General features: G+C 44.7%; 1 protein-coding gene across 5 annotated transcripts in view; it reads left to right on the top strand.

The window, feature by feature from the left end:
- The window catches only part of Sec31a (SEC31 homolog A, COPII coat complex component), a 59474-nt gene that overhangs the window by 34648 nt on the left and 11336 nt on the right, over positions 1–13490 (top strand). For 4 of the 5 annotated variants that reach the window (XM_026785074.1, XM_026785073.1, XM_026785072.1 and 1 more), the window contains exons 19-22: positions 325–498; positions 1091–1264; positions 5362–5485; positions 7267–7605. In XM_026785074.1, the coding sequence (XP_026640875.1) occupies positions 325–498; positions 1091–1264; positions 5362–5485; positions 7267–7605 (811 nt within the window). The remainder of the gene's footprint in view (positions 1–324; positions 499–1090; positions 1265–5361; positions 5486–7266; positions 7606–13490) is intronic. The other variant, XM_026785075.1, reaches the window with a different exon arrangement.

Genomic DNA, 13490 nt, shown 5'->3' with positions numbered 1-13490 from the left:
TGTTTGCGCATAGCTCCTCTTCTGCTGCTGGGTACCTGCCCAACACATCAGTTTGGATAATTGTCTGAGATCGGTGGTCAAATGTCTGGCAGGCTGAGGATGCTTAGGACATGATAACCTATGAGTCCTCCATGGGGATCAGGCATCCTCCTCCTCCCTGTTTGCTGTCCATGGGATACAAGCTTCCTCCTCCTCACTGGCTGTCACCTAGATGGTGCTCAGCTTTCCCATGCTTTTCAAGTAGGATGTGGACAGGCACTGTCCACTGGGTGTGTTTGGAAATCTGCTCTTTGGGATCTCTGATTGTCTTATTCTATCATTTAGGATCTGATTGAGAAAGTTGTCATCCTCCGAAAAGCTGTGCAGCTCACCCACGCCATGGACACGAATACTGTAGGAGCTCTTCTGGCTGAGAAGATGAGTCAGTATGCCAGTTTGTTGGCGGCCCAGGGTAGCATTGCCACAGCCTTGGCGTTTCTGCCTGATAACACCAACCAGGTAATTAAATTCATCTTGGTTTGGCTTAGTTTTTCAAGATAGGGCTATCATGCAACTCACTTTAAACTAGGCTGGTCTCAAATTCAGAGATTCCCTGCCTCTGCCTCCCTACTTCTGGGATTGTGCCACCACACCTGGCTCATATACATAGTTACTATATATAGTTAATATTTGTAAATCTGTTTATTCGTGAATCTTTGTGAGGTCCAGATTTGAACTTAATGCCTTTTCCTGTTAATTATTTTAAGAATGTCTCTTAATTAATCAGTTGGACCTTTTCCATCACTAGCTGCAGCATTTGCTTCTCTTTGGAGAGCTTTCTTTCAGTTGTGTTTTGTAAGATAGCCCTGTGATTTGGGAGCACTGTTATTGTGCCATAAAACGACCAAAGAGCAACAATGGTATGGCGTTGAACTGGTGTCCTAACCAAAGGGTACCCATAGTGCCAAACTCGCCTCAGTGTCTCAGGAGTAGAATGTAGACTCTGGGAGAGTACTTAACATAAATGATCAGATTGCTTTTAAGAAGTCAGAGCATGCTGTCATACAGCTGGATGGATTAACAATTTCATTTTCTTCCATTGCTTCTACAGCCAAATATCGTGCAGCTGCGTGACAGACTCTGCAGAGCCCAAGGGAAGCCTGCGCCAGGACAGGAATCATCTAAAAGTCCTTATGAGAGGCAGCCACTGTCCAAGGGCAGACCTGGACCAAGTGCTGGCCACCCACAGATGCCCAGAGTTCAGACCCAGCAATATTATCCCCATGTGAGTGATAGGGTTCAGATGATGTGGGAACCTGTGTGCGTCTGTCCTAATAGATGGTTTGAACTGCTCGCTAAAAGACATAGTGAAGCCAGGCAGGGCATCTTGTGTCACAGTTACACTTTCTGTGCACCTGAGGCGGCTGTTTATGCCTGCTTCTCAGAGCCACCTCCTTCATGCAGTTGTCATGTGTTTGGTTTAAATTCGTTTTAATCCAGTCCTTCTTCCCACGTGCCCATCTGCTCTCTAAATGTCTGCTGGACTTAAAGCCTGTAGGTAAAGTGGTGAGGCTGGATAACTCTTCCAAGGACTTGGTTGACTTTAGGCAGTCTTTTTTGACAGTTCTTTTTTCCACCGCCAGTTTAATTTTGCTGTGTGCTCTGTATCCACACAGTCAAGAGTGCGGCAGACAAACATACACCACAGAGAACTAAGGGCTGGCTCTGCTGTGCATACGATTACTAATTTTGGCTAGTCTTATGTTTGTGGCACAAAATGTGATTATATTGTTTTTCAAATTTTCATATAAACTATATTTACAGACCAACAGATAATGTTTTTTTGTTTTGTTTTTCTTTTTCCTTTCTTTGACAGGGTCTCACTATTTAGCCCTGGCCAGCCTGGAACTTATGTATATCAGACTGGTCTTGAACTAACAAAGATTTGCCTGCTTCTGCCTCCAGAGTGCTAGGGTTAAAAGTGTGTGTCACAATACCCTGCCCTACCTTCATATTATTAAATGGAAGATTATATATAATAGTCTTGATTGATAGCAAAGTTGACATTTCAGATAGAACAAGTTGGTGATGGGGTCAATCATTTTTAATTTAATTTAATCTAATTAGTAAATCTAATTTATTTTTTGGACTTTGAATCAGTTCTTAATCAGAATTGATTAAGAATAGAACCTAATCAGATTATATTTGAATATAGCTTTACTATCTAGAACTCTACATTTCTTTCTTTTTTTCTTATTCATCTGACAAATTATTGCAACTCTTCTGTGAGTGCCTGGCATATTCTTGCTGTAGGGATTATCCAGATAAACAAAATACACAGTTTCTCTGCTTTCCTGGATATTGTGCTTATAAAACCTGGGATGTAAATGGGGGGTGAGATGTTGGCCAAGGAAGTGGAGAGGTAGGATTTCAAATGACCTAGCAGACGTCAAGGCACAGAAGTGTCATTTCTCAGCACTGCATGGCTGCTTGAAGCTAAACTAGGATTAGAATTTTCAGTCTTGTATTTGGATTTGCAGTTTCTTTTTTTTTTTCAAGACAGGGTTACTCTGTAGCTTTGGAGCCTGTCCTGGAACTAGCTCTTGTAGACCAGGCTGGCCTTGAACTCACAGAGATCTGCCTGACTCTGCCTCCCGAGTGCTGGGATTAAAGGCGTGCGCCATCACCGCCCAACTGACTAAATTTCTTAAGATACTAAATAAAGCAAGACTTACTCTACACTGGGAGAAAAGAACAGTTATTCTTTCTGTCTTTAGGTTTTTCTTTCTGGGAAATGGTAAAGGCATTTAAAGACTGTTGAACTTTCTTGGGTATGCAGATACACCACTTTAATCTTTTCACTCACGTGGGAGGCAGATGCAGGTGGATTTCTGAGTTGGAGGCCAGCCTGGTTCCATAGCAAATCCCAGGCCAGCCAGGGCTACGCATCGTGATTCAGTCTCAAAAATAAAACAACCCCCAACAAAATCACAAAATAATCTGCTTTACTTTTACTAATATTTTCTTTTAAGAAAAACAAGTAAATTCGATCACAAAAAGCAGGGATTTTCTTGCTGAGTTGGGAGGACAGTGGTGTAGAGTTTTAAAGTAGTTTTGCAAGTGGGAAAAGGGAAGGAACGGAAGGAAAGGGAGCTGGATCAGTAGCGGGTACGTTTTAACTCCTTTTAGCCAGTACAGCTTCACTTTGCTTTATTTTGTTTTTTGGTTTTTCGAGACAGGGTTTCACTGTGGCTTTGGAACCTGTCCTGGAACTAGCTCTGTAGACTAGGCTGGTCTCGAACTCCCAGAGATCCGCCTGCCTCTGCCTCCCGAGTGCCGGGATTAAAGGCGTGCGCCACCATCTCCCGGCATCACTTTGCTTTATTTTGGAGTTCTGTAAAGATTTGCATACCAGAAAGGATTTTCTGACTTATGAGGATTTTAGGAACCTTTTAGACAGGACTTGAGCGTAGCAGTGTTACCACAATAGAGGATACACTGCCTGGAAACTGAAGGCCATTTTACTCCTAGCTCCATCACCCGTGAGCTGTATGGACCTTAACAATCACCTTTAAATAAAGGCTAGGCTTAGATGAGTAATCTTTAATAGCCAGCTTGGGTATGCTTTGATTATATGATTTTGAATCTAATTTCTTGTGAAGTGGCCACGTACAGCATGCTGCAGATCACTAGGACCTGGAAATGGTTTTACTCGTTAGCCCACAACTCCGTCTTTTTCTATCTAAAGGACCGTTCTTCCCTACTTCTTCTTTCTATTATTTATTTTTATGTGTTGTGGGTATTTTACATGCATGTATATGCTAGATCTCCTGGGACTGGAGTTACAGACAGTTGTGATCTGTCCTGTGGGTGTTGGGAATCGAGCCTAGTCCTCTGGAAGAGCAGCCAGAGAATCTTAACAGCTGAGCCGCCTCTCCAGCCCCTCCTCATATACTCTGGAATGGGCTTGTTCTTGCGCTTTGATTGAAGCCTTCATACAGAGCCCTTGCTGCCTCTCACCTGCTGTTCTGTTGGTTTCCTGTGCAGTTGGCTGGCCCTGGACACAGTTGCTGGACCATGTGAACTCTTCCACTTTTGTTTCTTGCCGCTTTTGCTTCTTGCTTTGTGTCTTGCTTTTAAGACCTTTTGAGTTGTTTGTTTCTTCTTTTAATGTTTTTACTTTTTATTTTCTGTGATTGGTATTTCTTTGTTCAATTCAGGTTAGAGTTGCCCCTACTGTCACTACCTGGAGTAACAAAACTCCTACTGCCCTTCCCAGGCATCCGCCTGCAGCCTCTCCCTCTGACACACAGGTATATCCTTCATTATTCCTCCTCGAGCATGATCTGCTCACTTAAATATATAACAATATATATAACGATTACCTAATTATATATATATATATATATATGATTATATATTCTCTGCCCAGCTTCCTGGTCCTTACTCTGCATCCGTCTGCTGCTCGTTGCATTTTATTGCATTTGGGATGCAAGTGGCAATTTTTAGGAAAATTTTTGTTTTCTTATTCTTTCTCTTCTTTTGCAGTTCTAAATTTACTTGAGCTAGAAATATCTCAACGAAGGTTCAAATAATGGTTTAAATTGGATTTTACTGGGGGCTGGAGAGATGGCTCAGTGGTTAAGAGCACTGACTGCTCTTTCAGAAGACCAGGGTTCAATTCCCAGCACCCACACGGCAGCTCACAACTTTCTGAAGATCCAGTTGCAGGGGATCTGACACCTTCACACCAGTGCACATAAAATAAAGTTAAATAAAGCATAAAAAATATTAAAAAAATACTTTATTTAAAAAAGTTGGATTTTACTGAAGATGTTTCTCTCGTTTTTGTTTTTTTTTTTGTAAACATTGCAGAAATTGAAAACTGAAAATCCCCTTTATAATACTTACAGAGTTTGGAGAAGTAAGCGGGATTTGGTGGAGATGGAAATTCTGGTGCTCTACCGCAGTGTTAGCACAGTGTTACCATGCTGCCCTATTGTGGTGTTAGCACAGTGTTACCATGCTGCCCTACTGTGGTGTTAGCACAGTGTTACCATGCTGCCCTACCGCCATGTTAGCACAGTGTTACCATGCTGCCCTACCGCCGTGTTAGCACAGTGTTACCACAGTGTTATCGACCCTGTTATGGGCTGTTAGTCTTTGCCATTCACTGAAGTTTCTTTGGACCTTTAAATCACTCAGAATGCGTCACCTAGAAAATGGGGTGTCCTCAGGAAAGTAGTATATACAAAATGCAATTTAACATATTAAAATTGATTTAAAAAAAACACAAATTTCATTTCAGAGATTACAAGGCCCTTTGGTGATGTTCTTGGTCCCAAATCTAATCTTCCTTTCCACTCTATTCTTATTTCGTAGGGAGAAAACCCTCCACCTCCAGGCTTCATAATGCATGGCAATGTTAATCCAAATACTGCTGCTCCGCTGCCAACATCTCCAGGCCATATGCACAGCCAGCTGCCACCTTATCCACAGCCACAGCGTAAGTAATGGACCCTTGGAGTCTTCACAGTGGCCTGTCCTCCCTCAGTTACTTAGCGGCAACAAAGCCATGGTCAGATCAGCTCTTACAGAATAAATAAGGGGGCTAGGATGTAGGTCAGTGCTAGAGTGCTCAGTGTTCAGTCTCCAGTGCCAGGAGAGAGAGAGGTGGGAGGTGGGGGCAGACACAGAGAGACAGAGAGAGTCAGTCCAGAGTCTGTCTTTCACCCCGTTCAGAACAGTGCTCCATTCCGTCATGCTAAAGAAGAGAATTGTGTGTCATGTGGGAGCGGAGCTGTAGAAATTATCAGTACATACCCTGTTCTTGAGACAACATGACAGAAACCACAGCTTTGGGAAGTTGGTTCATGTATTTGTTATTTTTTTTCCACTTTATTATTATCATTGGCTTTATTTAGTGTAAATTTTTAAAAAATAGATTTAGGTTCATAGCAAGATTGAGCAGAAAGTCCAGAGTCCCTCCATGTGCTCCTTGCACACCCCTTGGCACCGCTCCACCTGTGTTGTGCAGTAGTGACCCGATGCTGCTGCTCTGGCAAGCCGAATCCCAGACTGTGAGCGTATGCTCTTGGTTTGTGTGTTCTGTGGACCTGACAGAGCAACTGCATTTGAGTAAAACAAATTACAACCAGGTGTGGTGGCAGAGTGTCTTTAATCCCAGCACTCAGGTGACAGAGGCAGGCAAATCTCTGAATTTGAGGCCAGCCTGGTCTGCATAGTTCCAGGACAGCCAGGGCTATAGAGAGAGACCTTATCTCAAAAGAAAAACAAATCAACCAACCCAAAAAACTACTGTTTCATAACTAAGAATAAAGAACCCCAGTAAAAACCTTAAGGATAAAATTATTAAACAACTATTAAAAATTAAAAGGCCCAACCAAGAGGTTGTGGAACATGCCTTTAGTCCCAGCACTTGGGAGTCAGAGGCAGGCGGATCTCTGTGAGTTCAAGGCTGACCAAGGCTACAAGAGCTAGTTCCAGGACAGGCTCCAAAGCCACAGAGAAACCTCTCCAAAAAAAAAGACAACAAAAAAACAGAACAAAACAAAAAACACAACAACAACAAAAACAAGAACATAAGGCCTAAATAAAGATCTCAGGAGACAATTGTAAGATTAAACAACTGGAAAAACCAAGATGCTCCACCTAAGAACTTATCCTTGCAAGGCCTTCTGAGCTGTGGGGTTCTTCACACAAGTATCCGTTTGACTCCTTTCCATGTAGTGCTTAGTGATGCTGTTTTCAGAGGACAGATGCACCAGGTGTGCACTGCAGAGACCCTGCCTGCCCTACCTGCCCTGCTCCTGCACAGTGTGGTGGTGTTGGGCTCTCCTAGGATAGCTGAAGGTTGAAGTCTTGAGCTGCCAACAAGTTCTTGAAACTATAGGGTTTTCAAGAAAAGGACATGCTCTGAGCACAGAAGTCCTGAGTGACTCTGTCTTGTGATTAGTCTTCACAGGGCAGGAAGTCTCAGGAAGGAGTCAGTTTTAACAGCTCTTTGGATCTTAGTCCAAAATGTCTATTACCAGCAGCATTCTAGGGATGGTGTTTTTCCTGTCATTGCTTTTCTTTTTGAAGTGCTAGAGATGGAAGCCAGGGCTTTGCCCACGCTAAGCAAGTGTTCTGTCACTGAGCCACATCCCCAGTCCCAAGTGTTAGGTTTTGGTCATATTGTTTAAACAGTAATGACTAAAATCATTCCGACTTCTGTCAGAACAAATGTGTAACTAATTAAAATCTCTGTTTCTTCTCCTGATGTAGCTTACCAGCCAGCCCAGCAGTATTCCTTCGGAACAGGGGGGTCAGCAGCTTACCGACCTCAGCAGCCTGTTGCTCCTCCTGCTTCTAATGCTTACCCTAACACCCCATACATATCCCCAGCCGCTCCTTATTCCGGGCAGCCTCAGATGTACACAGCGCAACAAACCTCCTCACCTACCTCCAACTCTGCTGCTTCTTTCCCCCCTCCCCTTTCCTCTGGAGCATCCTTCCAGCATGGCGGACCAGGAGCTCCACCATCATCTTCAGCTTATGCACTGCCTCCTGGAACAACAGGTACACCGCCTGCTGCCAGTGAGCTGCCTGCATCCCAAAGAACAGGTCTGCGCTTGGAAGGGGTTTGCTTGGGCCTCGGGTTTCAGAGCACGTGGGTGGGTGGGTGGAGGGCATCGTTTCCAAGGGTCTGTGAACTGAGTAATGTGAGGTGTTGCTTGAGTGTTTATAACAAGTTCTCAAACTCTCTGTGAGCCTCCATAATGAGCGTCAGTTGCTAGATGAGAAAGCCCTTAGCCTAGAGCTCACGATGCTAAGGGCTATAACCTGCTGCCAACTCACTGTGAAAGGAAGGGAATTAGTGGGTGAGAGGAACAGTGGTTGATATTGGACTCAGCTGGTCCTGTTCCATGACATGCAGAAACACAGGACGGGCATCTGGGATTAAACATGGGCCTCCCATGCTAGCGGAGTGCTCTACCACTACGCTATAGCTCGGGCCCTTATGGTTTACTTGAGCTGAAGTGAGCTCAGTTTTCTTAAAATGTCCTTGATTTTAAAAATGATTTGTGGGCTTCAGGCTGGCCCAGTGGGTAAAGTGGTTCACTTTTTGCAAGCCTGACAGCTTGGTCCCAGCAGGGCCCCATGGTAGAAGGGCAGAAGTGACCCCCGGAGGTTGTCCTCTGCCCTCCACACACACAAATAAAGAAAACTCAAAGTAAGGCCTCTGTGCACATCGACATTTGAGAGTAGTTTCCTTTCCAGGTTATAATGGGCATTCATACCAGTGGGGCAAAGCTTGAACTTGGTTAGTCTCTGTTCCTAAAGCTGTGCTGGCAGAGTCTGTTCTGTGTTTTGCTGGTTTTAATGCTAAGAGTAACTCACATTGGTAGAAGTTTATCGTAAGTCTGTGGTAGAAGCATTCTTTTCAAGTAAACACAATAAATGTGGATATAAAATATTTTTAAATTTTCCTGCTTCTAAAGTCTTATGCATGTAGAGCCCAGAATTATCAGTACACCTCTTTTCCCTTCTCTAATATGTAATATTAGCATGCAGAGAAGGAAAATGACTGTAAGGACTGTAGACACCTCAGCTGTCTTCCCTTTACTGTGGACGCTCGCTCAGTGGGCGCCCAACACCACCTCCCTCCCTTATGTGCACACAGTTGAGAATAGTGAGAGGTTAGCAGTGACCCAGACTGAGCAGCACACTGCGGGAACTTGCCCGCAGCGGCACTACAGGCGCTCTGCTGGCTGGAAGGGCAGCGGGATGCCTCGGACATGCCAGAGAGGGACAGCTTGCGCTCTTCGGTCTTGAAGTGAGGCAGGAGAGCCGAACAGCATCAGATTGTGTCGGGCTGCTCAGTGATCTTCATCCTAGAGCCTTGGTTGTTTAGTTTACAACGATCACTTCCAAATCCTTATTATCTTTCTTAACTACAAATAGGGATCTGGCCGCACATGTTTCAGTGATGCGCTGCAGACACGGCAGTTTGAGCGTTTAGAAATGAGCCCCAGCTCATAGTGGAGTTCCAGAACCACCCTGGAAACCCGGATCAGCCACCATTCGGAGCAGTGGATATGATCCTTACTAAAGGGTAGAGTGGGTTCACGTGACTCCTCTTAAAGAGCAGTGCGGGAAATAGAAGAGGACCCACATGTGTTAAATGTCTTGGACAGCATCTAGCATTTGCTATATGTTTTGTATTTAGGTCCTCACAACCCCAAGAAACAGAAATCTTAGTCCTGTTAAAATTGTAGCTGATGAGACAGGAGCTTTTTAAGAGTTGTGAGCAGTCTCGGGAGTGTGCACACTGGTCTCCGTTAGCGGGGATCTGTGTCATCACAGCCTATGCTGGAGGTCTCTTGGTGATAGATACTTCCCAGTGGATTTATAGAAATTCCCCAAACCACTGCTGGGGCATCTGTCACTTTATAACAGGAGATGAATATTTGCACAGCATTGTTCTCCTCGGTAGTGGATGCTGTACAATTGCTCTAACCTGGCTGAGACAGAATGACTAATGGGGAAAACAGCCAAACTAACGCTCCCTGATACTCAGCATGCACGTGTATACCCGTTGCCTGTCAGCCTGCATGTACCCTTCCTTTACAGCTCAGGTGCAGTTACCTCACCGTGTCCATTTTGGATTCCCTACAGCTTTTGTTGAAGTCATATTATTACAAGTAGACATCTTGTCGTATTGTAGTGTGTCTTGAACCGTGGGTTTGTTGGGGATTTAGAGATTCCAGTTGGCCAGTGGGTAATTCCTTTTGGATCCTGCAGACTTCCGAGCTTTCTGTTAATATATGAGTGTGTGTGCCAGAGGCTCAGAGGAATGGGTGCTGCTGCTAGGGAAGGGGGGGGGAGGTGGAAGGGGCAGGACTGGACAGGGCTGAGCACTAATGAAGGAGAAGGCGAATAAAGTACTCCCACACTGACTCAGAAAGGAGTATAATAAAGGGGTTCTTTATTAGAAGGGACTCACAGATCACAGTCCTCTGCACAAATGTGGACAGGAACCAAATCCAGCATCCAGGCTAGAGAGGTGAGAGAGCAGGCCCGTGCACCTATTTGGTACCCAAGGCCACGCCCAACCTGGTCCAGCCTCTCAAAGGCCATTTGCTGAAGGAGGATCCCTAAAAGACTAGGGCCATGATAAAAAGCGCTGGCTGTGCAAGCCTTGCAGCCTAGGTTCTCCAGAACCCTTGTGAAGCTGAGCGTGATGGGCTGGCTGCCTGGAGTGAGACTCAGTGACAAAAGACAAGAGAGACCCTGCTTCAGCACTCCCGCAGGTCTCCTGACTGCCACATGTGAGCTGTGGCATACCCACATGCACGCATGCACATGCATGCACGCACACTGAATACCACATTTTTACAAAAGAATATAGATAAACCAAAATTATGTATTAAATTGAGAAAATGACACGGTTTATTGAAACTAAACATCTTTAAACATTGCATGATTTGATGGTAAGCAGAGTCGGTGAGCGTATAATGGGAGAAGGCTTGATGATTGTACAAGTTTTCCCTATTCGGCAAACCATGTGTTTTGGTTCCTCATTCAAGCTACCAACTGGCTGCTCTCTTGGAAGTCTTGACTCTGATTTGGTTCAGATTCACTGCTAACTTTGAATTTGACTTCATTCTGACCTTAGTATCATCACTAAGGGATCATGTGAAAGTCCTGTGCAGACTTCTCTCTGCTGCTACTTGGTGAAAGCCAAGTGTCCCATGCTTTAGTCCCCAGGCTTTTTCTTGGGAGAGTCTTTGTTCCCTGTCCCTTCCTGTCAACAGGTTGAGGAGAGGGCATATTGCAGGCACTCTCCCTGAAGAAGCTTAAAGCCAACCTGTTTCCAGTACTTGCAGGTGTCATCTGTGATGTCGCCAGCACAGATGCTGAGGTCTGGAGGTGGAGCCCAGCTAGTCTCCTTACAGAGCACACAGCGACCCTCCAGACATTGGCTAGCTGTAGTGTGAGTGTATTATGTCTTCTGTGGGCAGTGAGGCTGTATGGAATAAAGTCATCACGTAAACACAGGCAGCATGGATCACTCTTTTCTTCAGTTAAACCCTAGATGAAGAGATTGGCTTGCACTTAGAAGCCATATGGTAAGGAGAACATGTCAGGGAATGCCGGAGTCATCTTCCGAGCAGTGGATCTTAGGCTGTGGCACCCTCTCCTACCTCTCGCTTTCTCCAGGATGTGTGTCTTGGGTGGAGCTCAAGTCCAGTTGAGTTCATCTTCTTTTGTCTCTTCCCTTGTCAAGTGAAGCTGGTGGGTTCTGAAAGACTGTGTGCTGACAAACGTAGCTACTTTCATGCTTCTGATCTGTGGCAGGCTGGCCACAGAGTGTGGTCAACCTGTTTGCTTCTCTCCACTGCTGGAGGCTTGACAACAGTGCTGGCGTCACCTAGGGACTCACTGGAAAGATGACATTAGGCCCTGTCTGAACATTACACTCTGTGGTTAAACAAGGTTCTCAGTCAGCTTAGGGTCACAGCTCTGAATGCTGCCAGCATGGAAACACTTGGTGCCATGTGGTGTGAGCAAGTGTCATCTGGGGTGCTGTGCTCGTAGGACATCCTGAGCTTCGTTTGTCAAACAGAGAAGCTGTCAAGACAAAGACTAGGGAACACTGGTCTCTAAGTAAAGGGTAAACCTCTTTTAGAAGAGATAGCATAGTCAGAGGGGAAAATGCTGTTTTAGAGTTCATTGTAGCCGGGCGGTGGTGGCGCACACCTTTAATCCCAGCACTCGGGAGGCAGAGGCAGGCGGATCTCTGAGTTCGAGACCAGCCTGGTCTACAGAGCTAGTTCCAGGACAGGCTCCAAAGCCACAGAGAAACCCTGTCTCAAAAAAAAAAAAAAGAGTTCATTGTATTTGATACAACTTTAGGGAATTTACCCAAAGAAACTGATAACTTTCTTAACTGAACAGAAGACATTTCACATAACTTGATTTAAAAGTGAGTCTTAGGGCAAATGTGGTAGTGCCTGTGTGTGATCCCAGCACTTGCAAGGCTAAGGCAGGAGGATTATGAGTTTGAAGCTAGCCTAGACTACATAATGAGCAACCTGGGCTACATCGTGAGCAGTCTAGGCTCTCTAGATAGAGACCTTGTAGTAAGTAAATTTTAAAAATTGTAAAGCAAGTTTTGTTTCTTTGAGGTTCATTTGCTTTTTCTGGGCGCTGTTAAGCAGGGAAGGAAAAGTATAATGTGATTGTTTGAGCTTAGAATGTCTTTCATAATACTGTCTAAGTGACTTTTACATTTTATCTACAGAAAATCAATCTTTCCAAGACCAGGCATCTGTATTGGAAGGTGAATTGGTTGTAAAACATACATTTGAAATACTTTAATCATTAAATGCAGCTAATGAATGGACATTAACAATAATGCATGTGAATGTACCCTAAATCTGATTGGTATCATTTTTATTTGGCTTCTTAATTGAATCAAATTTTAGAGTGATTGAATGTGTGTGATAACTGGGAGCTTTAAATCATAGACGCTGTGTATCTCACATGAGCATAATGACAGGGTTGCTGTATCAAGGTAAGGCTATGAGGTGATGGGAGAGATTGGAATGATTCCTCTGTGTGATGGTATGTTACACATGGCTCAACAGCCTGAGACCAGCTCCTAAGTGTTCAGAGCCTATTCAGCCTCCTGTCTCAGGTGAATTTGTAGGAAGTGAGTTCTATTTAAAAAGCAAAGCAGCTAAGTCCGTTATGTTTAGGAAGAGAGCTGGCCTTGTTTGGTAACGTTAAAGCACGAACCAGTTTCTTTTGTTTGCTAAGCAGTTTTGTTGTGATTTAATATGCATATCAGCTTAGCAAACAAGGGGAAATCTAAAGAAAGCACACTGGAAACGGGCAGGGCAGGCAGCACTTCTCAGTTCACTCATACAGCTGTGCTCGAGCAGCCGGCCGCTTCCATAGTGAGTAAAGTGACCGCATCAGAACTGGGCAGTTGTCGGTTCAGAGTGCTCTGTAAGGTACTGGTAATAAAACACCGAGCTCTCCCCATGGCCATTTGTACTTTGAGATGCCGGGGTGCTGGGTTTCCAGTTTCTGATGAAACTTTCTGTAGTGTCTATAGTTTCTTAAGACAGGAAATTATGAGAATTACTCCTGTTGTATAGGTGAGCTCTGTTTTTTTGTTTCTTGTGGTCCTGGGCATGGGACCTGGGCCTCCTGTTCTGGGCAAGCATTCTGCCGTTGAGCTGCTATCTGGCCTGGGCTCCTGAGTCTTATTTGATAGGACTGTGTTTAGCATCTGTGATGTGCTTGCTGAATTGCATTTCCCTTTATTCTTTGTATGTTAAGGGTGATAGAACACCTTGCAGAAGTACACTCGCCGATCTTTGCCTGTTACCTGGAGAGAAGGGTGGACTGGCTTTGGAGGCTGCCTGTCAGTTTAGACACAGGACTTCAGCCTCATCTTGTTACCTGGAGAGAAGGGTGGACTGGCTTTGGAGGCT

Source organism: Microtus ochrogaster, linkage group LG1 (genome assembly GCF_000317375.1).
Source record: "Microtus ochrogaster isolate Prairie Vole_2 linkage group LG1, MicOch1.0, whole genome shotgun sequence".
NCBI lineage: Eukaryota > Metazoa > Chordata > Mammalia > Rodentia > Cricetidae > Microtus > Microtus ochrogaster.
Note: the sequence above shows the minus strand (reverse complement) of the source record. Positions and strands in the feature narration are given on the sequence as shown.